Raw genomic sequence first — 25,748 nt, 5'->3', positions numbered from 1 at the left:
AGGGACAGAGAACTTGAAAGGGACAGAGGCTGTATTGAATATATGAGTACAGGTGATAGATGCTGACAGACGGATCCTCTGCCTGGAGACGAAGCCTTGGCCTCTTTGCTACAGACGCTCTAGCCTTCCATTTGCAGACTGCAGTTTCATCAGTAGCTCTCTGTATTTGGACAGCGTTGCGTGAAATAGAACTTAAATTAAAAGACTAAAATAAATATGAGCCCATGAGGAGTATCATAACCTCTATTAAAAAACAAAAAATCCTGGATGATGGAAGAAATTCCAAAACCAGGAGACGAATCTGCCAACCAAACTACCGGCCGACGGAACAGGTAGATTACCAAGCCCCGAGGAACCCGCACGAGTTCTAACGCCCCACACACCCTTCCCTCCTCACACGCGCGCGCGCGCACACACACACACACACACACACACACACACACACATCACGGCTCGTTTCAATCGCTTAATATTCGCCTCGGCACTTTCGCCAGGCTTTCCCAGCACTTCCAGCAATTCGGGGGGGGGAAGGCGGGGCTAAAACTAAAAAAGGGAGGGAGGATTCGGGGAGGAGAGAGAGCGCGCGCGCGCGCGCGCGACGTCGTTGCCTAGGCAACTAGAGAGCTAGACCCGCGACTCGCTGGAGGCGGTGTCTTGAAACGACGGACGTAGGGGAGCTGAAGCTCTCCCCCCGCCCCGTTCAACATCACCAGCCGCCGCACTTTCGCGACTGAAGACGAACAAAGCAAATCTCATCTATACTTAATGGGATCTTCACTTACATTCCAAAGTTGATGGCATTACAAAGGGGGCAGAAATCACTGGAGCCCAGCGAAACCAGAAAAACGACTAGTGGCGGGGATAAGGGAAGCGAGTGATAACGGACGGCTACACAGCTGGAGCGAAATGGAGAAAGGGTGAAGCGTCACCCCAACCCCGTCCTCAGCCTGTCCTCAAAGGTGCGGCCGCACCGGGTCCGGGTCCGACCCCTTCCGGAGCGGGCGGGGAAACGAACCCGCCTTCCCTAGAGTGAGGCCCACGCCACCCAAGGGCCCGGCGACCGTGTAACCAACCCAATGCGAACCACGCCCCTCGCGGTGAACAACCCCTCCCCCCGCCCACCCGAGAAAAGAAACCGCGTCTGAATCTCCCAAACCCGCTGCTCCGGGAGCTCCAGCCACTCCCCCGGAGAGTGAGGACCAACCCAATCTCCACCTTTATCCCCCAGTTCCTCCCGGCCCCTTGATGTGTCCTCTTCTCGAGGGCCACCAGGATAGTCAACCTCCCATTTCCTAAATCCGGTTCCATCCCTATGTGGCACATTTAAACAAAACAAAACAAAACAGGAGTCTTCCTGGAATAATGGGTTCTTTAGTAGAGGGGACTTTCTCCAGGGTGGCTGAACTTCGCAACTTCAACAGACAATTTACCACTCTGCAATGTGCCGCCCTTTATTAACCGCCCCCAACCCCCAGTCTTCAGGAACTGGCATGAGGCCCTGTTTTAAGAGTTTAGATTCCTGTGAGGCAGAGCATTCCTTCCAACGGGCTCTAGAACTCCTGTGGTTGCAGAATTTTACTGACTGGACTCCGCAGGTCCCAAGAAGCCAGAGTTGCCCGGCGCTCGGCTCAAATTTCCAAGGATGTTCCAAACCCTGTGGGGCCCAGGGTGCTGGGCTCGTGAACATTTGGAGGCTGGGATACTGCGGCCAGGCCTCGGGCAGAAAGGTGAACACAGTCACGTCCTCACGGCTTGAAGGTGTAGGAAATAATGTCACTACACCGCAGCAGCGCCTCGGCTTGCACGCCTATCGGCGTCTGCAGCTGCAGCACGTAGAAGTTGGCCACGTCCAGGTCGGCGGCTCCGAAGTGGGCGGTCACGTGCACACCCTCGTGCAGTGTGAAGTTCACCTGGTGACCCACCATGGCCAGCAGGCTGCGGAGGTAGCGTTCCCGAAGTGCGGCTCGGGCCTGCTGTTCCCGGGATTCCCGAGACTCTCGACCTACTGGAGACCCCGGGCTTCCAGGAACCTCTGGCTTCGGGGGGGCCCTGCGTCCGTCTGGGGCAAAGCCTCGGCTCAAGCCATCAGGGCCCCGGGGGAGCCGGAGCACAGGCACAGGAATGGCTGGTGGAGTCTGCATTATCCTGGCTGTTGGGTGAAGGGGAACAGAGGGAAGCCATTACACAGGGAGGGTGGGACTATAAGGGGGGAGGCGGGGAGCAGGGGCTTGTCTACCCCACCTCATCTCAACTTGTCCCAAACCCAGTTCCTGCTTCTCCTTTTAGAAGGCTGCCCGGGTGCCTGGGTGGCTCAGTCCGTTAAGGGTCCAATTCTTGGTTTCCACTTAGGACATGATCTCACAGTTCGTGGGTTCAAGCCCCACACCCGGCTCTGGGCAGACAGCGCAGAGCCTGCTTAGGATTCTCTCTCTCTCCCTCTCTCTGCCCCTCCCCTGCTCTCGCACTCTCTCAAAAATTTAAAAAAAAAAATTTTTTTTTAAATGTTTTATTTCTGAGACCGAGAGAGAGAGTGCGTGAGCAGGGGAGGGACAGAGAGAGAGCAAGAACACAGAATCCGAAGCAGGCTCCAGGCTCTGAGCGGTCAGCACAGAGCCCGACCCGGGACTCGAACTCACAAACTGCGCCATCATGAGTCAAAGTCGGACGCTTAACCCATTGAGCCACCCGGGTGCCCCATCTCTCAAAAATAAATAAATAAAATCAGCCAGTAACCTCCTCCTCAGGAATTGGTACCACCATTCACAAGTTCCTCCTTTCCTCCCTCACGCACAGCCCATCCCATCCATAAGGAAATGCTCTCTTCCATATAAATTCCCAATTACACCGAAGCCAATTTGAAAGGGCTTCCAGTGGCCAACTCTGGAATGATGTGAATGTTAAAATAATGACAGTTACAGATTATAACCCACTGAATAAAACAGAAATTCATGACTTCATGCTAATTATAAATAAAAGAATAAATAAGGGAAGGAACTAAAATCACCAATGGACACTAAAATTTGTAGACGAGTGTTGGATGAAGTCTAGTGTATCTACACAATCTTCAAGTACTTCCTCACAAAATACTTATTTGTTGTAAAGAATAAACAGTAGCTTTATTTTTTTTTAATTTTGTTTAATGTTTATTTATTTTTGAGAGAGAGACAGAGTGTGAGCGGGAGAGGGGCAGAGAGAGAGAGAGAGACAGAGACAGAGACAGAGACAGAATCCGAAGCAGGCTCCAGGCTCTGAGCTGTCGGCACAGAGCCCGATGCGGGGCTCAAACTCACGAACCTCAAGATCATGACCTGAGCCAAAGGCAGACGCTTAACCGGCTGAGCCACCCAGGCGCCCCAACGGTAACTTTATAGTGGAGGAATCTGGTGGACCCTACCTTAACTTAGGCATCAAAGCCATCATGTGCAGTAAAGGGACAAAAGACCCCATGTGCCTTCTGAGGTGATACACTGAAGGACAGGGCACCACTTCCGTGGTATTCCTACCAAATATGGATTACTGAAATCCAATCACGAGAAAGCTCAAATTGAGGGACTTCTACAAAAAAGTGAGCCTGAGTTCCTTAAAAATAACAAGGTCCTGGGGTGCTGGGCTGGCTCAGTCAGTAGAGTACGTCACTCTTGATCTCAGGGCCAAGAGTTTGACCCCCACTTTGGGCACAGAGCTCACGTTAAAAAAAAAAATGGGGGCACCTGGCTGGCTCAGTCGGGAGAGCATGCGACTCCTGATCTCAGGGTTGTGAGTTCAAGCTCCGTGTTGGGCATGGAGCCTACTTAAATTAAAAAACAAAAAATGGGGCACCCGGGTGGCTCAGTTGGTTAAACATCTGACTCTTGATCTTGGCTCAGGACCTGAGCAGTACGGAGCCTACTTGGGATTCTCTCTCTCTCCCTATCTCTCTGCCCCGCCCCTACTGGTGCGTGCGCGCACTCTCTTTCAAAATTAGTAAATAAACATCAAAAAAAGAAGAAGAAAATCATAAGGAAGAGAAAATACATTTACAGTGCCGTACTGTATTTATTGAAAAAAAATGCATGTGTAAGTGGACCGATGCAGTTCAAACCCCCCACTGTTCAAGGATCAACTGTTGTGTACGTATTCCCAGCCTGACACCCCTGCCCACATCTTGCCCCCCATCGCTTCCTTCCTGGACTACTGAAGTCAACTCCACCCGGGCCCCTGGCTTCCACTTTCACTGTCCCCCCACCTGCAAGTCTGTCCCCACGCACAGCCAGAAGGACCTTGTTCGCACCTAACACCTACCATCTAACACCTGAGTCAGGTCACATGCGTCCTCTGCCGAGAACCTTCCCCTGGCTTCAGCCTCGCCCAGAGGCAAAGCCAACGTCCTCACCACAGCCCTCATCGGCCGCTCGTGCTTCGGACCCCGCCAGCACCCTCGTGGCGGGCCATGCTTCTCTCTCTAGCCCAGCCCCTCTGGCTGCCTTGCTGGGCTGCAAACGCGCCTGGCACAGAAGTCCCTCTCAGACCCCTGCACTTGAAGTTCCCCTCTGCTTGCATCTCCTCTCCGCCTTCTCTGAGCACACCATCTTCAAGTGCCACCCCACATTCTTCCACGCCCTCACCAGCCTCGTTGGTAGCGCGCAGGACTCTTCTGACGTGATATTGTATATTTATTGTCCTGCCTAGGGCCCTTCTCCTCCGCTAGATGCCTGCCTCCCTCCCCGTGGGCAGCGACCTTGCTTTCTCCCGGGTGCTGACCCCCAGCTTCCTGGAACACTGTGTGGCAGCGGCCCAGAGACCAGGCTCCTTAAAACATTGTTCCTGCTTGAATGAATGGAGGGGAGATTGAGCTCCCAGGCCTGCTTAGCTGGGTGACTTCAAGGGACAGTTTCCAGGCTGGACAGGGCCTGGTGATTAACAGAAGTGACAAATTTTAGGCACATGGTGTCCCATCCCTCGGCCACTCACGGTACGGGGGAGATCAAGATGATCCTTGGGGCGCCTGGGTGGCTCAGTCGGTTAAGCGTCCGACTTCGGCCCAGGTCATGATCTCAGGGTTCGTGGGTTCGAGCCCCGCATCGGGCTCTGGGCTGACAGCGCAGAGCCTGGAGCCTGTTTCGATTCTGTGTCTCCCTCTCTCTCTCTGCCCCTCCCCCACTCACGCTCTGTCTCCCTCCGTCTCAAATATAAACATTTAAAAAAAAAAGATGATCGTTTTTCTTGTTCAGCTCTTCTCGTCTCTGCAGCTCAACGGTGAGCTCCTTGGAGCACGGACGCCACAGAGCAACGGGTCAAGGCCGTAGAGGAGGGTTTCTCCCCAACATTGATGATATTTGGGACTGGATCGTTCTTTTTTTTTTTTTTTTTTTTTTAAGTGTATTCATCTTTGAGAGAGAGAGAGACAGAGCATGAACAGGGGAGGGGCAGAGAGAGCGAGGGAGACACAGCATCCGAAACAGGCTCCAGGCTCTGAGCTGTCAGCACAGAGCTCGACGCGGGTCTCGAACTCACAGACCGCAAGATCGTGACCTGAGCGGAAGTCGGATGTTTAACGGACAGAGCCATCCAGGCGCCCCGGGACTGGATCGTTCTCTGTGGTGGTGTGGCGGGCTGTCCAGGGCATAGGTGTAGGACTTTAGCAGCAGCCCTAGCCTCTACCCACTAGATGCCAGTAGCACCCCCCCCCATTACCCCCTGCTGTGACTACCAAAACTGTCCCCCCTTGGTGAATAATATGGTATGAGAATTACACCTCAGTAAATCCTTTTTCTTTTAAAAGATCTTATTTCTTTAAATATTTTTTAAATGTTTATTTATTTTTGAGAGAGGGAGAGAGTGCGTGCGCGCGCGCACCCTAGTGGGGGAGGGGCGGGGGGGGGCAGAGGATCCCAAATGGGCTCCGCGCTGAGCGATAGCAAAGGGCACAATGCGGGGCTTGAACCCACGAGCCTCGAGATTATGACCCGAGCTGAAGCTGGACGCCCCACGGATAGAGCCACCCAGGTGCCCCTAGAAGATTGTATTGTTTTTAAAGTGCTCTCTGCACTCGGCGTGAGGCTGGAACTTACAACTCTGAGATCGAGTAGCAGGCCATACTGACCGAGCCAGCCAAGTGCTGTAACATACGGATAACTTTAAAAAACAAAAAGGCTTTAAAGGGGCGCCTGAGTGGCTCGATGGGTTGAGCGTCCAACTCTTGACCTCGGATCAGGGCATGATTTCATGGTTCTTGGGATCGAGCCCCACATCGGGCTCTATACTGACAGCACAGAGCCTGTTTGAGATTCTCTCTCTCCCTCTCTCTCTCTGCCCCTCCCCATGCTGGTGCACGCGCGTGCTCTCTCTCTCTCTCTCTCTCTCTCAAATAAATAAATAAACATTAAAAAAGGCTTCAGGGGACGCCTGGCTGGTTCAGTCAGTAGAGCATGTGACTCTTGACCTCAGGGTCGTGAGTTCCAGACCCACATTGGGCATGGAGCCTACTCTTTTTTTTTTTTTTTAAGTAGGCTGCAACCCCAGTGTGGAGCCCAACGTAGGGCTGGAACTCATGAGCCTGACGTCATGACCTGAGCCGAGATCAAGAGTTGGACGCTTAATTGAACGAGCCCTCCAGGCGCCCCAGTAGTTTTAAAATTCTAATTTCAAAAAGGCAGGGGCATATCGTAATGTTTCCGTGTCCCTTAAAAGATGTTAGACTCCCGGAGCCTCTGGCTGGCTCAATTGGAAGAGGATGAGGCTCTTGATCTCAGGGCTGTGTATGGAGCCTCCTTTAAATTAAATTAAATTAAACTAAATCAAACCTAAAAATGTTAGATGTCCCCTTCAGGAATCTGAACTTCCTCTCCTATCCTTCCCTACTCCCCAGACTTTCTGTCCCGGTCCAGACCTTTCCCAGGGACTGGCTTTTAAGTCCTACAGATCAGACACCCCTACTGCTGACCCAGATTGAATCCCTATTAGCAGAAGTTGGCAAATTTTCTCTGTAAGGGGCCTGACGGTGAATACTGTAGGCTCTGTGGGCTATAGGGTCTGTCACAACTACTCAACTTTGTCACAGTTGCAACACAGCGGCCACAGACAGACACGAAAATAATAAACACGGCCGTTCTTACAACCTCACTTATTGGGACACTGACATTTCAATTTTATCTAATTTCATGCACCACAAAAATTTCTCAAAGTCTTCCAAGCACTTCACAAGTAAACCTTGGCACTTGGGGGACTCAGTCGGTTAAGTGTCCCGGCTCTCGATTTCAGCTCAGGTCGTGATCTCACCGTTCCCAAGTTTGAGCCCCGAGTGGGGCTCCGTGATGACAGGGCAGAGCCTGCTTGGGATTCTCTCGCCCTCTCTCTCTGCCCCTCCTCTGCTCGTGCTCTCTCTCTCTGTCTCTCAAAATAAGTAATAAAGTAAACTGAGGGGAAAAAAGGTAAAACCCACTCTTGGCTGGCAGGCCACACAAGACCGGGAGGCAGGCCATTAGCTTACCCCCCTCAGTGGATAGGAAGGTGTGGATTCGGGGAGACGGGTCGTTCTTAGCCCTCCCAGATTCGCTACGAGGGATCTGGACAGGTCACCGCGGCTCTGCAAACAGCCTCCCTGTTCGGTTTCCTCATCTGTAAAATGAAGCAAAAAAAGAAAAAAAAAAAAAAAAAAAAGACTCAGACTTCCTAGGGTTCCGGGAGACCCTTTCAGGCAGCAATGGGTGATCACACAAGGGACATCCCACAGCACCCTGGACTCCTCCTGGCTTTCTCTGCCACCCACGTTCAACCCAGCGGTAAAGTCACCTTCGGAAAGGTATCCAGAATCCAGCAACTTTTCACCTCCGCTCGCTCTCCCCTCCCCCTGCCTCCTCCTTGGTCCAGCCACCGTCTCCTTCCCTCTTCACAGCCTCCACCGCCACCCTGCAGTCTGTTCCCTACGCAGACACAGCTCAGTAAATATTTGTTGAAGGGAAAGGAAGGATCCACCCGTCCACATTATCCAAGTGCTTGCTCGGGGGCCCAGCTCACGTGGGGTGGTGCCAGGGACAGGGGGGTGAGGGAAACTGCCCTCACAGGCCAGTGGGTGACACAGACTTGTTTCTGGACAATGCCTACCCAGAGCGGGCAGGGCTGGAGGAGCCTCAGGTGCCCAGAGGGGCCACCTGGCCCAAGAAGGGGGCAAGAGATAGCCAGCCAGGAAGGGTGTTGTATCTGAGCAGCCCTAAATGAAATAAGGAACTGGGTCCTGTAGACATCTGGGGGGACAGCGTTCCAGTCAGTGGGAACAGCAAATACAAAGCCCAGGGAAGGGTGGGCTTTGAAGCAAAGCAAGGAGGCCAGCGTGGAGGAGGTGGGAGCAGAGGCAGATCGGCAGGGAGGGGCCTCGAAGACTGAGGTGAGGGCTTGGCTCACTACTCTGAGGCAAGAGCCTTGGGATGGTTCTGAGCAGGGGAGGGACAGGACCTGACTGATTTTCACATGATCCCTCTCCCTGCAGGGAGCCCAGTGAGGAAGCTGCCTCGGTGGCCCAGGCGGGCAGAGCATGATGGTGCCTGGAACAGGGTGGGGGCCGTGGGGGTGGGGGAAAGTGGTCAGATGAGGGTTGGGTTTTTTGTAATGTTTTTACTTATTTATTTATTTTTGAGAGAGAGAGAGAGAGGTAGACACAGAATCTGAAGCAGGCTCCAGGCTCTGAGCTGTCAGCACAGAGCCCGACACGGGGCTCGAACTCGCGAACCGCAAGATCATGACCTGAGCCACAGTCGGGATGCTCAACCAGCCACCCAGGCGCCCCACGTTTTTGATCTGTTAGTTAACACGCACTATTATGTTAGTTTCAGGACTACATTTCCTTTCTTTGACCACTACCACTGTAGATGGGATTAAGGGATATACACACTTTCTAATTTATCTGACCACTGCCCTTTGCACTCCAAGCTTAGCCAAGGCTCGTCAGCCCCCAGGGCTTTCACCCAACCTAGGTTAACACTCCAGTGATTTAAGAGATACACCCTAGTCTGTAGGGCTAGGACGTCCCACGGTACCGATGGGAATTAAGCAAATGGCCACAAATCACATGAAATCCCTAGATAGAACAACCAACGGAGATTTGGTCATACCACGTAATCCCCGTTCTCCTGAAGAGGAAACTGGCACTGGGAGATGCCAAATCATTTACTGGGTGCAAGCTGGTGAGTGGCAGGAAAAGGGAGCGAACCCAGGTTGCCCTGGGTTGGACAACAGACCCGGGCCATCACCCCTGCTCTCTGCAGGGCAGATTTGTTTCAGGGTCAGCGCACCACTGGAGGTCTTGGAACCAAGGTGTGACCTGATAAGAAGCTGGTTTAAGAAAGGTCAGGTAGGGTGTGCCCAAGAAGGCAAAAGCAGGCATCATCCCTTCTCCCCGGTGTGACCAGGCCCCAGAATCCTTTATCCTCTAAGCCAAGGATTTCTGGCCCAAAGATTTCAGAAAAATGGCCCAACCCACCCCCACGACTTGCACAGTCAAGACTCCAGACCCCATCACTTAGGTCACGGACAAGGAAGGGCAGGAGATTCACAGACCTCCCTTCTTGGGGCCTCAGTGCTGACTTCCAAGAAAATGGGAATGGATCAGTTCAAGGGACAGACATTTAGTTAACCCTTCAGTAGCCAGGGGAGGGATAGCCGAGTTACCAGGTTAACAGTGAAGACCCCAGACCTTGGCCAATTAACCAAGGTGCCGACAGGTCCACACACACCCCAGAGGTGGCCCTGTGGGATGCAAATCAGTTAAAATGGAGCCTCCAGAGAGGGTCGGAACCTCAAGCACGGAATACTTCCCCTCCCCTCTGGCCCCTGGGCTGGTCAGTTTCCTTTCAATTCCGCCCTGGCCACCCACAGCTAGCCTTTTCTTATACTAAGTAGGTCCTCCCGGCCCCCAGGCGTCCATTCCCCACTCTGCCTGGGCTGGGTGTCCTCCCGGCTCAGATCTGGCAAGCGATTCCGTCCCGCCAAGGCGGGAGTCACAACTGCTGCCGTTGTTGCTGTTACCATCGTCGTCGCTGTTATTTTCCCCGAGGGAGAGAGAGCATTCTGAGCGGCCCGGGCCCCTCACCCCAACCCCGGCGCCGGAACGTCCCCGATGCTGCGTTCCGGACCGGAGTCCCCATGCAGGCGTTCGGGGACCACAACGTCCCCACGGCCAGCGTTGCAGGCGCGGACCTGCCCCTTCCCGCCACTCCCGGCCGCGCACGCGGGCGGGCGTCCGGGGCCAGGCCCAGGGAGAGGGAGTGAAACGTGCTCGCGCCCCACCACCGACACCCAAGCACTCACCGAGGTCCGCGGCGCCCGGCGCCCCCACTTCCGCCGGCGCCCCAGCTGCAGAGGCCCGGGCGGGCCGCGAGCCGCCCAGCCTGGGTTCCGCCCGCGCTGCCGCCGCCCCACGTGGTGGCGGGCGGGCTCTCGGGGCTCGGAAACCAGCGCGGCCCCACGCACCACCCCCGCCCCGCGGCTTGGCCGATCGCTTCCATCTGATCCGCCTGCCTGCGAGGTGGGGGGCGTCCGGGATGCCCGCTTTAGGGAAGAAGAAATTGAGGTTCGGAGAGGAGGAGACTTCCTCCGGGCTGAGTTAAGGACAGAGCTTGGTCTCCCCCTACACGTGCACACTCCTACCCTTCACCTGCAGTCCAAACCGCAGCTCCTCTCTTTGAAACCTTGAGCAGCCACACGGCAGGAAAAAGGCTTGGAGAGGGCAGCAGCGGGACCCGAGGTGGTGGTCCTGTCTAGCAGTCCCCCCTGCCGCCCCGTTTTACAAAGGGGGAAACTGAGGCCCTGAAAAACGGAATGTCTGGCTTTAAGTGCTATGGAACCTCACTGCCCTGGGCTCAGATGGAATTCACTTCTTCCACATTTTTTCCATAAGCCAGGGGCTTCACGGGCCCAGCAGATCCCCAAGACCGAGTGCCTGGCACACAGCCCCTCTGTGAGGTCTGTTGAAAGAACGTGCTGGAGGGGCCTGGGCGGCGCAGTCCCGTTAAGTGTCCGTCTCTCGAGCTCGGCTCAGGCCATGATCTCTCTCACATTTTGTGAGTTCCAGCCCTGCATGGGGCTCTGCACCCACGGTGTGGAACCTGCTTGGGATTCTGTCTCTCCCTCTCTCTGCCCCTCCCCAGCTTGTGCTCTAAATAGATAAATAAATAAATAAATAAACAAACAAACAAGAAAGAAAGAAAAAGAAAGAGAATGTGCTGAATACCCATTGGTTGACTGACCTATGAACAAGCAGGATTTATGTGAACCAGGCTGATTTGACTCTTGCCCTCTGGAACCCACATTCTTGGAGGGCCGGGAGGGGCAGAATAGGGTATACCTGAGCAAATACATCAACAAGATCCTGCAGGGCTTGTGATGAGTGATAACAAAAGGAATAAACTAAGGATAATGGGGTAACAGGTGGTAGAGTCAGGGGAGCTTCTCTAGTTGGGTGGTCAAAGGAGGTGGCAGTGAAGAAGCCCCTTTAGGTAATAGATGGGGAAACTGAGGCCCAGGGAAGAAGTGAGGACAGATGGAGGTCACGGTTGTAAGGCCTTGAGCAGGGTGGAGCTGCTTTAGATACAGTGGCCAGGGAGGCCCTGGGCTCCCGGGAGGACGATTGAGCTCAGACCTGAATAACAATATGAGGAACCCTCTGGCCCGGAGCAGTGCTCCTGGGGCATTAGCATGTGCAATTCACTCAGAGCCGGGCTGGGGACCCAGGGGAGGACAGACCCCGGCCCTGACCTCAGCGAGCTTGTGTTGGGTGGGGGTGGGGAGGGAAGAGAGGACAGTCAACGGATGGGTCTATGTTATTATGGTGTGGCCGGTGCCAGGAAGAACAGGAAACGTGTAAGGGTTGGAGGGTGGGGCGGGGTGTTGATGCCACTTCAAACAGTGATCCGAGCGAGCTGCTTTGCGGAGGCAAGTTCAAGGAGGCCCGCGTGGAGGGAGGTGAAGACAGTTGCTTCTTTGGCTTTTATAGTGATTCCAGGTTTAGGAGCAGAGTAGATGTATATAACCGCAACCCTCCTCGCCTTAACCAGCCCTCCGCCGCAGGCGTTGGTCTCAGAAATCCAAAGCCCTTAAGTGGACCTAAGACCCCCTCGGCCCCGAGGCAGTTTTCTCACAGAACTCAATCACCCACGCCTCTCCCCACGCCCTGCCCCCCTTCCTTGTTATTCTGGAACATACAAGGCTGGCCGGCCCCCTCACCTCCTCCGGGGCTCAAGTGCCCCACGCTCTTTCCCTGTAGAAAACCGACCAAGGCCCCACCCCCACCCCCACCCCGGCAACCCTGCCCCTTTCTAGCCCTTCCTGGTTTTTTATTCGGGCCCCATCGCACTTGCCGTCCTGGAAGGCACTCCGTTTTACAGTTGTCTTGTTGAGAGTCTGTCTCCCCCCAACAAAAACACTGCGTGAGAGGAGATTATTGGCTGTCCTGTTCACCGCTATACCCTCAGTACTTAGAACAGAACCTAGTGCGAAGTGCTCAACAAATGTTTGCCCCCTGAGTTTTTATTGTAACGCATTTAATGGAATGGACCGAAACGTGGCCCCCGCCGTATTCTCTCTCGGGGGTGCATGTAGACACCCTGCGCCTCACTTTCACCGGTCCTAAAAAGGCATCAGGAATGGGCGTTTGTGTGCATGGTCGTGTGACCTCGGCGTCGTTAAGGTTTGGTCGCTAAGAAAATGCAGTGGGCTCGTCTTTGATCGAGTTTGGCTGCCGCCCGGGCCCCTGCGGGGCCGCCCCGTCCTCGCCCGCCAGGTCCCGCCCCGGTGGGTGGAGCCACGGGCCGGGCCAGCACGTGTAAGAGTTCGCGGCGGGTCGCCGCAGTCACTCACCTGAGCGTCTCGGTCTGAGCGCGCACGGCCCGCGCGTCCTCCGCCCGCCCGCTCACCAGCCCGCCCGGCCCTCGACTCATGTCCCGCCGCAAGGCCGGCTGCATGCCCCGCCGAGTAGACCCCGCGCCCGCCGCCAACACAGACGACGAGATGGAGATGCCGGCCCTCGTCATCGAAATGAAGCCGGAGCCAGACGTGCGGCCCCTACAGGCCCCGGGGCTGGGGCCCTTCTCCCCGAAGGAAGTGCCCACGCCGGGGCGGTTCGAGGGCGAAGCCCGCCGTTCCTCCGGCCCCTTGCCCGTCGGGAGCCCTCTCCACGCCCTTGGCGCGCGGAACCAGTGGGCACTGTGGACGCCGCTGATCCTCAACCCTCGCGGTGAGCGCCCCCTGCCCCTGCCCCGCCTCCCTCCCCCTTCACTCGGGTGGGACGCCCTCCTCCGGGCACCGGGCACCGACCCCCGACCCCCCGGCCTTATTTCCCTTGCTTGGTCCTGGCCTCCAGCCCCCTTTCTGACCTTCGGGGTTTCCCTCTCCCTCGGAACCCCCAGCCCCCGTCCGGGCCCCACCCGACGCTTACCGCCCGCTTCCTCCCAGCAGACCGCCAGCCCTGGACCGACAAACACCCAGATCTGTTGACCTGCGGCCGCTGCCTGCAGACCTTTCCTTTGGAAGCCATCACTGCTTTCATGGACCACAAGAAGCTGGACTGTCAGCTTTTCAGAGGCCCCAGCCCCGGCCAGGGCTCAGGTGAGTCAAGCCGGGATGCAGTCCCCCTCTCAAGTTCAAGGGCCTGGCTTCCTGTGGGACAAGGGGCTGAACTGGACAGGCGGGGCAGTGAGCACTACTTCCCCTTTCTCGCTCCCCATCGGGTGCAGCCTAGGCGTGGCCAGGGCCTGCCCGGTCCTAGGGCTGGGACTAGTGGCGGGGGTGGAGGGGGGGGGGGCGCGCGGGCAGGGGCTGGGCATGAAGGAGGGCCGCCCACAGGGTGTGGCCAGCCCCTGAAGCCTGGTCTGGGGATTTGCCACACACACACCCCCAATCTGGTTTCACTTCTCCTTCCCCTTGGCCAGAAATAACTGGCCAGGTGGCTGGACCAGTGTGGCAGTAGGGGGACCTCTGGGGAGGGCAGCGGCCTGGGGGAGGGGAGGCTGAGGCCAGCTGGAAGTGCGCATTACCACCCCCTCGCACCCCATTATTAGTGCCGATTGAGGTGCCGGTGCATTTGCTCAGAGCCAAGGAAGGGGCTTCTGGCTTCCCTCTCTGATGGAATCTCCCAGCCCTGCCCGCTGGGAAGCCCCTGGTTTGGGCCAGGTCCTCGGTGTCTGGACACCTGGGTTCCTTCTCTTAGAAGGGAATGAAAGCCCTTGACGTGATACTAGACTCGCGGGGAGCTTTTGGTCATCACAGGCTGTGGGGGGGCATCTAAACCTACAAATTTTCATCCCCTGGCCATTGTGGTCCTAGGACTTTTGAGAACTAGAATTATATTCAGGCCTGGGCCCGGGGGGGGGGGGGGGGGGCGGGGGCTGTGACTGGATCAGCCCGAGAGTTGAAGCCGGCAGGGTGGCCTGGTGGCCCAGGGAGGGGCTATGATGGAATCACTGGAACACTCCCAGGTGCTGGCACTTGGTGGAGCGTGGGCACTCCCGCCACGTGGGTGTAGCGCAGTTCATGTTTACTGAGGGTTTACATGGACCAAGACCTTCAGTTCTTCTCCGTTCAACGTCACAACGCCCCTCGAAGGTTAGAATCCCCGTGTTCTAACAAATGAGAAAACAGGGCCAGAGAGGAGTGTTTCTTGCCCAAGGCCACACAGCTAGGGAGCCGAAGAACTAGTTGGTGGACACAAGAGGCTGGCACTCTCCAGGCCCCATCTGTGCTCCTGACCTGGTGTTGCGTCAGGAAAGCCACCCCACCCAAGACTGTCTAGGACTTGAAGAGTAAGGTACTGATAGTACCCGGAGGGTCTAGAGAAAACACCCCATTTGGAGGGCTCTTAATTTGGGGTCCACGCAGAGGGAGAGGGAACCTCTCGCACTGCCCCTCCCAACTTCTAGGTGGCCGCTTCCCTCCTCGGCCCCCTCTTCTGCAAGGCAGGGAATGGGAGACCGTGCGTGGAACCCATGAACTTGGGGCCTGGCACAGAACCCCCGCTCAGTAATCAAAAGCTGTATTAAGCCGACAATCTTCTTTGAAAATCTGTCTCCCGCTCCCCAGGGTTCTGGGTGGAAACCCCAACTCCACCCTTCTAAGCTCGTGAGCTTGGGGAAAGGTCTTTGCCTGACCTCCCTTCCCGACTCCCTCCTATAAAACGGCCCTCCCCACCCCATCCCTCACCCTGCTTTCACTTCTGGTGAAGACTTGCAAACACAGAAAATCCTCAGGTATGCACCATCCACTCCGCAGGTTTTCCTTACTTGCCTGCCCGCCCGCTTCTGAGCATCAGCTTCTGGAGGACGGGGGTCTAGACGCCTGCCTTCCTTACTGGGCCTTCTCAGCCCCCGGAGTGGAGCCTTTCCCGCAGAAGGTGCCCGCCTGGCAGGCGTGAGTCGCAACTGTCGCTTTTCCCCACCTAACGCCGGGCCCTTCTCGTTGCAGAACGCCACGACCCCAAGGCCCTGGGCTGCTTCCGCTGCGGGAGACAGTTCTCAGGGGCCTGGAAACTGCTGCGCCATGCCCAGTGGGACCACGGACTGCCCATCTACCAGACGGAACCCGAGGCCCCAGAGGCCCCGCTGCTGGGCCTGGCAGAGGTGGCCGCCGCCGTGTCGGCCGTGGTGGAGCCGGAGGCGGAGGCCAAGGGCCCCCGGGTGAGCATCCCCCCGCGGCGGAGCCCCACCTGCCCCGTGTGCGCGAAGACCCTCAGCTCCTTCAGCAACCTCAAAGTGCACATGCGCTCGCACACAGGCGAGCGGCCCTATGCCTGTGACCAGTGTCCCTACACCTGTACCCAGAGTAGCAAGCTCAACCGCCACAAGAAGACCCACCGGCAGCCACGGCCTCAGAGCCCCTTCAAGGCCAAAGCCAGCCCAGAACAGGCCTCTGCCGCTGCCCCTCCTGAGCCAGCGGCCCACGCCGCGGCCCCGGCCAGCACCCTGCTGCGCAGCAGCGGCGAGAGCGCCGGAGCGGCCGCCACGGCGGGGGTCCAGGAACCCGGGGCTCCTGGTGGTGGGGCGCAGGTGGGCCCCGGCGGGGCCAGTTGGGAAGCTACCACCAAGGAACAGAGAACTGAGCCTGCGAAGGGCCCGACGTCCCCCAAGAAGCTGCCAAAGCCGGCGGTCAAGAGCCGCGGGCCCGGGGGCAGCTGTGAGTTCTGTGGAAAGCACTTCACCAACAGCAGCAACCTGACGGTGCACCGGCGCTCACACACGGGCGAGCGGCCCTACACCTGCGAGCTCTGTCCCTACGCCTGTGCCCAGAGCAGCAAGCTCAACCGCCACCGCCGCATGCACGGCCTGGGGCCGGGCAGCACCCGCTTCGAATGTCCCCACTGCTGTGTGCCCTTCGGCCTGCGTGCCACCCTGGACAAACACCTGCGGCAGAAGCACCCCGAGGTGGCCGGGGACGCCTGAGGCGCGGGAACGCCCTCTCTGCGGTCCCTGGTACCACCGTTACTGTGCTTGTCGACCTTGGCCTTGGCTCTGCTGCGAGTAAACCTCCCGCCTAGAACACACACGTTTGGACTCTGGCTTTCTTGGGGTGTCTGAGGTGGGGCGGGAGGCTTCCCTCTTTAGGGTGGACGGCTGGACAGACCGGTTTGCAGTGAGGGGGTGAGGGGAAAGGCCAGCCCCCAGTGCCCCAGGCACGGCAAGACTGGCACAGAAAGCCGTGCTCCCGGTTCCCGGTGTGGGCGAGGCCAGGGCAGGGGCCGAGACGAGGGTGGGGAGAAGCCCGGACCTGTCACCAGAGGCCCCTGGGCAAAGTCCTGGCCCGTCCTCCACATGCCCGGTCCAGGCCCTTCCCCACAGATCCCCACTGCTCGTGCCCCTGCCCTCACGGACTGCAGCAGAAGCACTTCTGATGAACAAGGAGCCGCCACCTAGACACCCAGGTGTGGGCGGGACTTGCCACGTGGGCTCCTGGCGGTGGCTCCGGTCCCCAGACCCAACCAGCTTCCTCCCCAGCTATCCCTGGTGGCTGGACACTGACCACACAGATGACACCGAGGCCAGGTAAAGGGAATTAAATAGCGAGTGATTTTATTTCATTAGAGATAAAACCAGCAGCATCACAGCCTGAGCCCTCACCCCACCCCCCAGCCCCCCGCACTTCTGCCTAATGTCGGTAATGGGGACTTCGAGATCGCGACCTTGAGCGCCTGGAGAGAGAAAGGAGGGACCCCGTGAGGGCCGGGTGAAGCAGCCACACTGCATGCACACGCACCCGTGACCGGGAGCGAGCTGCGGAGGGAGGGACGCTAACGGGAGCAGGCCAGCCTCCACACGCAGAGGGGTACAGAGAGGGAATGGGGAATCGAGGCAGGGGCGCATGTTCCAGGGAGCGGGGCTGGCTGGCTTACCTTCGGGAAGAGCTGTACTCTCGACCTGGAGAGAAAAGAGAACAAAGCACACACACGCCCAGGGACGGGGCTCCAGGGCTGGACGTCGACGCGGCATCCAGCGGCGGCCGTGGGGATACTTACTGTAGCGGGGGGAGGGTGAGCGGCTCTGCCGGCTGTACTGACGTTCCCATTCTTCTCTCTCCTTCTCTCTGCGTTCCCGCTCCCTGCAGAGAAAGGGAGGCGACCCAGGGGAAGGCATGAGCACGCGGGGAGAATGCTGAACTTGAGGGCGGGCTGGGTTGCCTGCCCGGGGCAGGTGCTTCCAACATCCCAGTCCAAGGGCAGGGTAAACCCAAGGGCAGGTACTGCTGCCGTCCTTGATTGGAAATGAGAACACTGAGCTCAGAGGGAACAGGCTGGGCAGAGCCAGGACTGGAATGTCAGTCGGCCTGGCTTTGAAAGGCCTGCTGAACAAACATACAGAACTGGAAAGTTTGGCCACTTCCTGTCAGTTTAGGTGGTCTCAAAACACAGGGACTCACACACTACGTGCTTTACCAGCCTTTGTCATAAAGTCGGGGACTGGGCCCCTTCTACTCGCCTGGCCCTGATCTCAGTGAATCCAGCCAACAAGCCTGCAAGGAGGGACAACTGTTCCATCCTCATTTAGCAGACGAGCCAACAGAGGCCCAGACAGGAAGAAGGCCCACAGCTGGGGGCGGCAGAGGCAGGATCAGAACTGGCCACAACGCTGAGTCCCCGGGCACTCTGCTTCCCCACCTGACAAGCAGGCAGCATCCTCAGAGGCGCACATGATGGGCTCGCAAAAAGCAAACCACAGTGACAAATACAACGAGCAGACTTCTGACATGCTAGGGACTGCGCTGGAAGCCCCACGGAAGGATCCCCCGGAGAGGAAGTGGAGAGTCCCCGCTCAAAGGTGAAGTTGCTTGTCTGAGGACCCACATCAAGTACGAGTGGAAACAGAAAGAAACATGGCCCTGCCACCGACGGACTCTCCTCCTCGCCAACACTGAGCACTTAGATCTCTGGTTCTGCACACTGGCCCCGAGCGAGCAGGCCTACGGTTTCCGAGCACTAATCCCTGAGCTACCCTGTGAGGTCGTCACCGAGATCTGTCCTGGCTGCAGAGAATGAAATGAGATTTTAAGTGAAATAAGGTAAATAAAAATAATTAAAAAAAAAAAAAAAAAAAAAGGAGTGGACGCCTGGGTGGCTCCGTTAAGCACTGGACTTCAGCTCAGCTCATGATCTTGTGGTTCGTGGGTTTGAGACCTGCGTCAGGCTCTGAGCTGTCAGCACAGCCTGCCTCAGATTCTGGGTCTCCCTTGCTTTCCGCCCCTCCCCCCGCTTGTGTTTTCTCTCCTCCCCCCACCTTCTCAAAAATAAATTAAAAAAAAATGAAAAAACATCTGAAGTGAGGAAAGAGCTGGCAACCACCCCTGCGGCCACACGGTCACAGAGAGGCAGAGCTGGAACTAGACTTCACGTCTGTCTGACCCAGGCCCCGAGCCTGTCCACTTTGCAGTGAGGAGTTGAGGAACAGAAGGGGAGAAGAGGAAGCCACCACGGGGTTGGCTTACTAAGCACCACTTCTGTGTTCCGGGGGCTGAGCACACACACAGCAGGGAGCCAGCACCGAACCTGTCCTCATCTCACTTTGAGGGACATCAACTAGTAAGCGAGGTAACAGAACAGCACGTGCCAAGTGGGGGTTAGTACTCTGAAGAAAACACAGCAGCCTCGGGGGATGGAGCGTTTTGGGGTGCCACCCTAGATAGGACAGTCAGGGAGCCCCCCTCCGGAAACCCCCCCACAAATGAAGCCAGGCAAAGGAACAGCAGAGGCTCCGTGCTCCGGGGCCGGCAGAGCCAGGAGGAGACCCAGCAGGTGCAGCACAAAGGCTGAGGACAGAGGGAGGACACTGAGGGCCAGGCGGGCACTTTGCCTTCCACCCCTAGGGCTGGAGCAGACCACAGGGCTCTAGCTAGGGACCGGGCGGTTGAGAACGCTGGGCAGCCCACGAGCGGGTGGCTGTGACCTAGACGCAGGAGTGCGATGGTCTTACTTCATGCGGATCTTGCGGGCCATGGCTCGAAGCTCGTCTTCCCGCTCCTGTGGCAGAGATGGCCGTGAGGGGGGGCCCGGCTGGCACCCCCTGTCCCGCCCCCACCCCTCAGTCTCACTCCTACCTGGCGCTCATGCTCCTGCTGTATCATCTTCTCCTGCGCTGCCTTCTTATCCGCCTTGACTGTAGTGAAAGAGGGACACGATCGCTGAGGGGTGCCCTCAAGAGCCCCCCCTTTCCCGATGCCAAAGCTGAGCCCAGAGAGGCCCACCAGACGGCCAAGGCCCTTAGCGTGGTGGCAGAACGGCATGCACGCTGATGCCCGCCCGTGCAGGGAAGGGCAGGGCCTCCCCCACAGGACGCTGGAAAGGGGCCGGGGAGACCGGGTGCACGTGGTGGGACATACACTGCCTGTTCAGCGCTTTCTGCATCCTCAGCTTCAGCTTCTCCTGTGGCGTCAGCTTGGGCTGGGGAAGGGGGAGAAGAGGCGGGAGAGGGGGTGGGTGTCCGGAGCTCCAACAACCTACCTCATCCAAGAGCCTGGGTCTTGCGGGGGCGCGTGGGGAGGAGGGACAGGCCGCAGATGCCCGCCACAAGGGTCTGGGAAGCCTGGGGACGGCTGGAGCCCCGCTGGACAGTGAGGAGGGGAGGGGGACGCAGATCTCAAGGGGCAGAGCATTCCCAGCCCCCTTCGACCCCAGGGCTGGATCTCCCGACCCCCCCCGGGCCCCCCCTGCAGGCCCACCGGGCCCAGCTCTCGGGCACTGCTGCTGGCGGGAATTAGACGGCCGAGTTCCAAATTCTTACTGACTTTGGCAGCTCCTGTCTCTTTACCAGCGGCAGGTTCGGTCCTGGGAGGAGGAAAGGACGGTTGCCACCTCTGACCCCAGGCAACCTCAGGACCATCTGAGGGCAGTGGGCCTCGGATGCCCCCGAGGAGACACTGTGCCTCTCGGCTCTCTCGAGACAGGGGCCGTGTCCCCTAAACCCTCATCCGAGGAAGGGCTGCGACTCCTCGGACGCCCCTCAGATCTACCCTCCCAAGTTGGGGCCACGTGCCCCTCAGACCTCCCGAGGCAGGACCAAGCCCTCTTCAGAAAGAGAACGGTGGGGCTCAGCCACCTCGCCTGAGGCTGACGACTGTCTTCCCCCAGCCCCCCTGCCCCCGCTTACTTTTTCAGCTTCTCGCCCACAGCAGGGGACGCCGCCGGCCTGGTCAGCTTCTCCCTTGGGGGCGATGGCGAGTGGCTCTGGCTGCGGCTGCGGCTGCGGCTCTGGCTGCGGCTGCGGCTCTGGCTGGGGCTGCGGCTCCGAGTCAGGCTGCGACTGCGGGACGGGCTGAGGGACCAGCTGCTGCGGCTGCGGCTACTGCTGTGGTGCCGGGGGCCCCGGCCGCCCCGCCTGTACCGGTCCCCGGAGCGGGAGCGGCTCCTAGGGGCACGGGGGGTGGCCAGAGAGGGGCCGTGAGGAGCCACGGAGCCCCTGCACACCCCCGCCTGGGCTCCAAGTCGACAGCCATCCCGCTAGGCTGGCTACGGTAGGTCCAGGTGCCATCACCCGCTTCTCTCCAGCTGCCTTCTCCTCGGCTGCCCCCTGGCCTTGCTCGGTGTCTACACAGAGACCACCCTCCAGATACGACCACCCTGAAATGGCTCCTCGCTTCTCGCTCATGAGACACCTTCTCACCCACTTCCCTGGGGGGTGACCTCTGGGAGGGTGGGACGTGGCTGGCCGGCTCCCCCCTTTACTCACCGTGCCCAGCTCTGGGCGCCCAGGGGCTGTGACCCCACCTACACCCTCAGCACCTCCTTACCTGCGTGCCCACTCTCCCCACCAATCCAGAGCACAGATCCCACGAGACCCACGCTGGGGACATGTAGCCCCATCCCTCCTCTGCTCAGGACCCTGGGGGCTCCTCAGCGATGGCTCACCCTCAGACTGGCATTCAAGATGTGGCCAGGCCCCCTTCCTCCAACCCCAGCCTTTCTCCCGTGGTCACCCTGGGTCAGGCTACAGGGAACCATCCGGAAGCCAAATCCACACTACACACTGATTCTGTCAGGAAGGAGCTGTCCGAGTTTTCACAACACTCAAACTCGTTGGCAACACTGAGAAAACGAACTACCCTTAAAAAATCCAGACTCTCAACTTCTCTCGAGAAACCACAAGACAGAACAACACCGGACCTGCTGCTGCACAACCAACAACCCGACTCGACGGGACGCGTGCGCCCCAGTCCGCCGGGGCCCACCTGGCCCCTTTATTTCAGACACCGGCCCCTGTAGGCGGCTCACGTGGAGATGCACGCCACAGGACAGGTGACAGTGCTGACGGAAGAAGCACTCCCCCAACGCCAGGGCCCCAATGGAGCAGTCCCCTGCGTTACCTGTCACACCTTCCCGCCGACTCAGCGAGAGCAACACTCTCCTAATTTTACGGATGAGAAAAACGAAGCCCTGAAAGTCTACCAGCAGGGCCAGGATTTAAAGCCAGGCAGACGCTCCACAGCCCACACTCCCGCAGGCTGAGCCATGCTGCCTTCACGCAGGCAGCCCTAATCCCACCGGGTTAGAGCCCAGGAAGGACATTCCAGTCCCCAGGTGCTTCACTTCCCGCCTCAGCAGCAGCACCTCTCTGCCCAGAGTACCCCAGGCCTAAAGGTCAGCCAGGTCCCCAGCGCAAACCAAAGGGCACCCTGGCGTGTCCACGTACCACTGCAGACACAATCCCCCCAACCGGAACTGGCCTGGGGACTCCCCAGGAGAGGAGCAGCTCAGTCTCCTGTCCCCACTGCATCCCCGAGGATGTGGCTGTGCTCCATCCCACGTCACCACACACGGAGAACAACGGCACATGCCTCCCTCTGCCAACCGAGTGCTTCCCCACAAAACAGCAGTGGCCTGGTCCCCTAGAGCCTGGTCTCGCTGACATCGGGCCATGCCCACCCCCCGGTCCCGCGCCCACCCCCCCAACCCCACACACACACACACACACACACACACACGCCAGCCTCACGCACCTGCTTCTGCGCCGGGGCCCGTAACCACCACGCCGGGCGGGTGAACGGGAGTACCGGTGTCCGTCTCGGGAGCCCCCACCTGAGTGCCGCCGGCCACGGCTACGGGACCGAGAATAGCGCCGGGAGCGGGACCGGGAGCGGGACCAGGACCGGGAGCGGGAGCGTGCATGGCGGCCAGAACGGTAGTAGCCCCCGCCACGGCGGGAGCGGGAGCTGGAGCGGGAACTGGAGCGGGAGCTGGAGGTCCTCGAGGCAGAAGAGGAGGAGGAGGAGGAAGAGGAGGAGCGGCGGCTGCAGGCGGGGCACGGAGGGCCGGTCAGCATGGGCCTGGGCCGTGGCCCCCCACTGCCCTGGGTCCCCCCCACGGTGGCCGGGGGCGTAGGACGGGCAGCGTGAGCGTTACCGACCGGGCGCCGGCATTACGTCCCGGTGCGGGGCCGCCGGGCTGGGGGGGCGCGGGGGGCTTCCCTGTGGTGGCCCCTGATGCGGCTGCTGCAGCCGCTGCTGCGGCTGCCTCCTCATCGCTGCCCCCAAAACTGGTGATGAACGTGATCTTCTCCTCACGGCCTGGGGTCGGGGAGCGGGAGCGGGAGCGGGACTCGGAGCTGGACTCTGAGGGTGACCTACAGGGCAGGGAGGAGGGGAGGAGGGGGCTCAATTGCCAGGCTCCCCGGGAGCCCCCTGGCTAAGTAAACACGGCACAGAGCCACAGACGAGGACGGTGAGAAGCTCAGAGGAGAAACTCAGCTTTGTAAGGATCTGACTCCCAACCACGGAGCCTCCTCAAAGGAAGTAAGAAAATGAGTGACAGAAAAATGTATCGATCTCATGGAACTATTAAAAGGCAATGAACAGATCCAGAAAGATCTCCTCAACGTAGCTTTCAAACAAGTTCTGAAACATTAAGTGTGGTTGAATTCCATCATCACAAAGGAAAACTACCTACGTCCCTAACAGCTCCTCTGTACCAAGCGCTTGCCTGTGCCACACCTTGTACTGAAAGGCACATGCCTCACCTTACCTATTCTTCCATGAGGCCAGAGAGGCAGGTCCCTCCCTCTGCATCCTGAAAAGCGTACGGGGGGTCAGACTGATGTCCGTCCAAACTCAAGGCCCCTGCCCCAACTACTCCCACATCCTGAAGACACACATGGGCAAGGCCAGGCCCTTCTGGGCCATATTTCTCACTGGTTATTTCTGGCAGTTTAGATCAAAGAGACTTCTGATTTCTATGTCAGGGCTTTCTATCACGCTTGGTGATTTTTCACACACAACCACGTTGTGTTTAAATCAGAAGATCAAAGAAGGTTCACGTTTAAAGGGAAAAAAAAACTGGGAAAGCAGAGTAACATTCTGAAAAACAGAAAAATGATTCAGACCCACAGGTGACACCAGGTGCCAGTCTGAGGTCTCAGAGCAGCCTACAGGGTGGCCCCGCCCCTCCTCCCCAGCCCTGCCCTTCCCTGGGCCCTGGAAACTCACCGCTTATAGGGGTCGTAGGTGGGGCTGTCTCGGCGGGCGTAGCTGTGGAGAGAACGGGGTGGGACAAGCAGGGACTGGGCATCTGAGTGGGCACGGAACTGCACCCATTCCCCCGACCAAGGCACTCAAGGCCAGGTACTCGGTCTGTGGAGGCGGCGGCTGCGGCCAGGTTCCGAGCCCTACCTTGGTCCCTCTGCCCGCCTCGCCTCAGATCTGTCCAGAGCCTGAACCTCGGCCACACACCACAAACAGTGAATGTCCTGGGCCCCTCCTGACCCTGAACAACAAGGACCTCAGCGGCCTCAATCCTGCTTGGCTCTGACCCTACACTGAAGTGTCCCCCCTGCCACTCCCAAGTCCTTGGTTCTGCTAACTGGGTCCTGGGCTGTTAATGACAACAATAAAACTAGAAAAGCTACCTCAACTGCCTCACAACTCTGCCGTGGGTCACGTAATCACTCACACCTCAGAGCTGAAGAAACTGAGGTCCAGAGATAGAGAGTCACTTGCCCAGCATCACACAGCTCCTAAACGAAGGAGCTGGGATTCACAGCTAGGCCCTAGACCCTGAGCGCATGCTTTCATGCACCACACTGACGACCCCTAGGGGAGAATGGGGACAGCAAGAACCCATGCAGCTTGTTGAGGAACCCTTTCCAGACCCCACACCAAGCCCTGTGAACCCACAAGAGGCTGTTTAACCCTCACAGCTCCCCTCAATGACCCTCCCCGACCAGAGGAGACACAGCAAAAAGCGGCACGGGTTTGCCCGCGGCCTCCAGGGCTAAGAAGCTGCAGCAGGCTCATCTCGAGGCCGCTGGACTAGGTGGGCTCTCCACACCCCACCTCTGCCTCACCCAAACCCGCCCCAGGCCTCAAAGTGGGCACTGGCTCGCCCCCAAATCCTGGGAGATGACAATGCCTCTTTTCCAAAGGAGGAAACCGAAGATAGAGAGAAGTCACTTGCCCCAAATCTGACAAGGACACAGCCCAGGAGGAGAACCAGGCAGGACTTCAGGGACAGGCCTGTTCCCCGTGACTCTGCCCTCAGCTACTCCACACCACCTCCCCACAGGTGTCTGGGATGCCTGGCAAGAGTTCCAAGTCCAGCAGGGTACGGGGAGTGGCTGGCAGGGCAGGGTGTCCACACGCCCCTCAGCCACTCCTATTCTGAATCTTTCCCATTTACTGCCTCACTAGGAGGACTCTGTCCACAAACGAAAGCGTGCCCCCAAAGAGTCTCCTTGAGCCCCAGCCCCTCCCCCAGAGCCCGGAAAGAATGAGGCTGGCAGGGCACAGGGGAGAACCCGACCTACCTGGGTGGGCTGATCTTGCGGCCCCTTAGTCGCTTTTCCCGGAACTCCCTCCGCTGGCGCCGGGAGCGACGGCCCTGGAGTAGGACGGGCACCTGGCCGGTGAGGGCTATGCCCTCCCTGACGCACACCCCTGCCCCCACCCGACCCGGCCCTCACCGAATACATGGCCTTCTCTTCCTCAAGAGCCTTGGCATGTTTGATCGCCTCCGCCTCCTCCTTGTCTTTCCGGAGCATCCTGTGGAAGGAGAGGACGGTGACAATGGAGGAGTGGGCAGGCCACAAACAGGGCTGTCGCAGGAAGCGAGGGATCCCGTGCCATCCTGGAGTCTCTCACTCGTTCAGCACTATTACTGAGCACCTACTGCATGCAAACGCTATTTTACACATTGGTGATTCAGCATTGAAAACAAACAAAAATCCTCGCCCTCACAGGCTTACGTTCTGGGGACAAGACGGACAATGACCGAGGTATTAGGTTAGATGGTGACAACCTTGACTGTAGAAGGGGGAAGA

General features: G+C 58.3%; 3 protein-coding genes across 19 annotated transcripts in view; 1 reads left to right on the top strand and 2 right to left on the bottom strand.

Moving 5' to 3' along the window:
- Nucleotides 1–1,351: 1,351 nt before the first annotated feature.
- On the bottom strand, nt 1,352–13,678 carry GEMIN7 (gem nuclear organelle associated protein 7). 9 transcript variants are annotated; one of them, XM_027037774.2, is made up of 3 exons: nt 13,466–13,678; nt 7,421–7,596; nt 1,352–2,149 (listed from the first exon to the last, which is right to left on the bottom strand). In XM_027037774.2, exons 2-3 carry the CDS (start codon nt 7,458–7,460, stop codon nt 1,746–1,748), a joined length of 444 nt encoding a protein of 147 aa, XP_026893575.1. In that variant the 5' UTR covers nt 7,461–7,596; nt 13,466–13,678; the 3' UTR covers nt 1,352–1,745. The 9 variants fall into 9 exon arrangements, with proteins under 9 accessions (XP_026893575.1, XP_026893578.1, XP_026893574.1 ...); XM_027037777.2 differs by having other exon boundaries at nt 13,487–13,678; XM_027037773.2 differs by having other exon boundaries at nt 13,406–13,547.
- ZNF296 (zinc finger protein 296) lies at nt 12,818–18,547 on the top strand. Its single transcript, XM_027037771.2, has 3 exons — nt 12,818–13,204; nt 13,426–13,575; nt 15,427–18,547. Exons 1-3 carry the CDS (start codon nt 12,907–12,909, stop codon nt 16,398–16,400), a joined length of 1,422 nt encoding a protein of 473 aa, XP_026893572.1. The 5' UTR covers nt 12,818–12,906; the 3' UTR covers nt 16,401–18,547.
- The window catches only part of CLASRP (CLK4 associating serine/arginine rich protein), a 23,821-nt gene continuing 15,074 nt past the window's right edge, over nt 17,002–25,748 (bottom strand). For 2 of the 9 annotated variants that reach the window (XM_027037764.2, XM_027037768.2), the window contains 12 exons: nt 25,392–25,470; nt 25,236–25,309; nt 23,920–23,961; nt 22,845–23,060; nt 22,438–22,728; nt 20,592–20,849; nt 20,230–20,269; nt 19,825–19,885; nt 19,543–19,601; nt 19,419–19,465; nt 17,471–17,705; nt 17,002–17,372 (listed from right to left, as the gene is read on the bottom strand). In XM_027037764.2, the coding sequence (XP_026893565.1) occupies nt 17,028–17,372; nt 17,471–17,705; nt 19,419–19,465; nt 19,543–19,601; nt 19,825–19,885; nt 20,230–20,269; nt 20,592–20,849; nt 22,438–22,728; nt 22,845–23,060; nt 23,920–23,961; nt 25,236–25,309; nt 25,392–25,470 (1,747 nt within the window). In that variant the 3' untranslated portion in view covers nt 17,002–17,027. Of the gene's footprint in view, nt 17,706–19,418; nt 19,466–19,542; nt 19,602–19,824; nt 19,886–20,225; nt 20,270–20,591; nt 20,850–22,437; nt 22,729–22,844; nt 23,061–23,919; nt 23,962–25,235; nt 25,310–25,391; nt 25,471–25,748 lie in introns of all 9 variants that reach the window. The other 7 variants (XM_027037765.2, XM_027037766.2, XM_053210861.1 and 4 more) reach the window with 7 other exon arrangements.

This window comes from Acinonyx jubatus, chromosome E2, assembly GCF_027475565.1.
Source record: "Acinonyx jubatus isolate Ajub_Pintada_27869175 chromosome E2, VMU_Ajub_asm_v1.0, whole genome shotgun sequence".
NCBI lineage: Eukaryota > Metazoa > Chordata > Mammalia > Carnivora > Felidae > Acinonyx > Acinonyx jubatus.
This window is presented reverse-complemented; position numbering and strand designations above follow the sequence as displayed.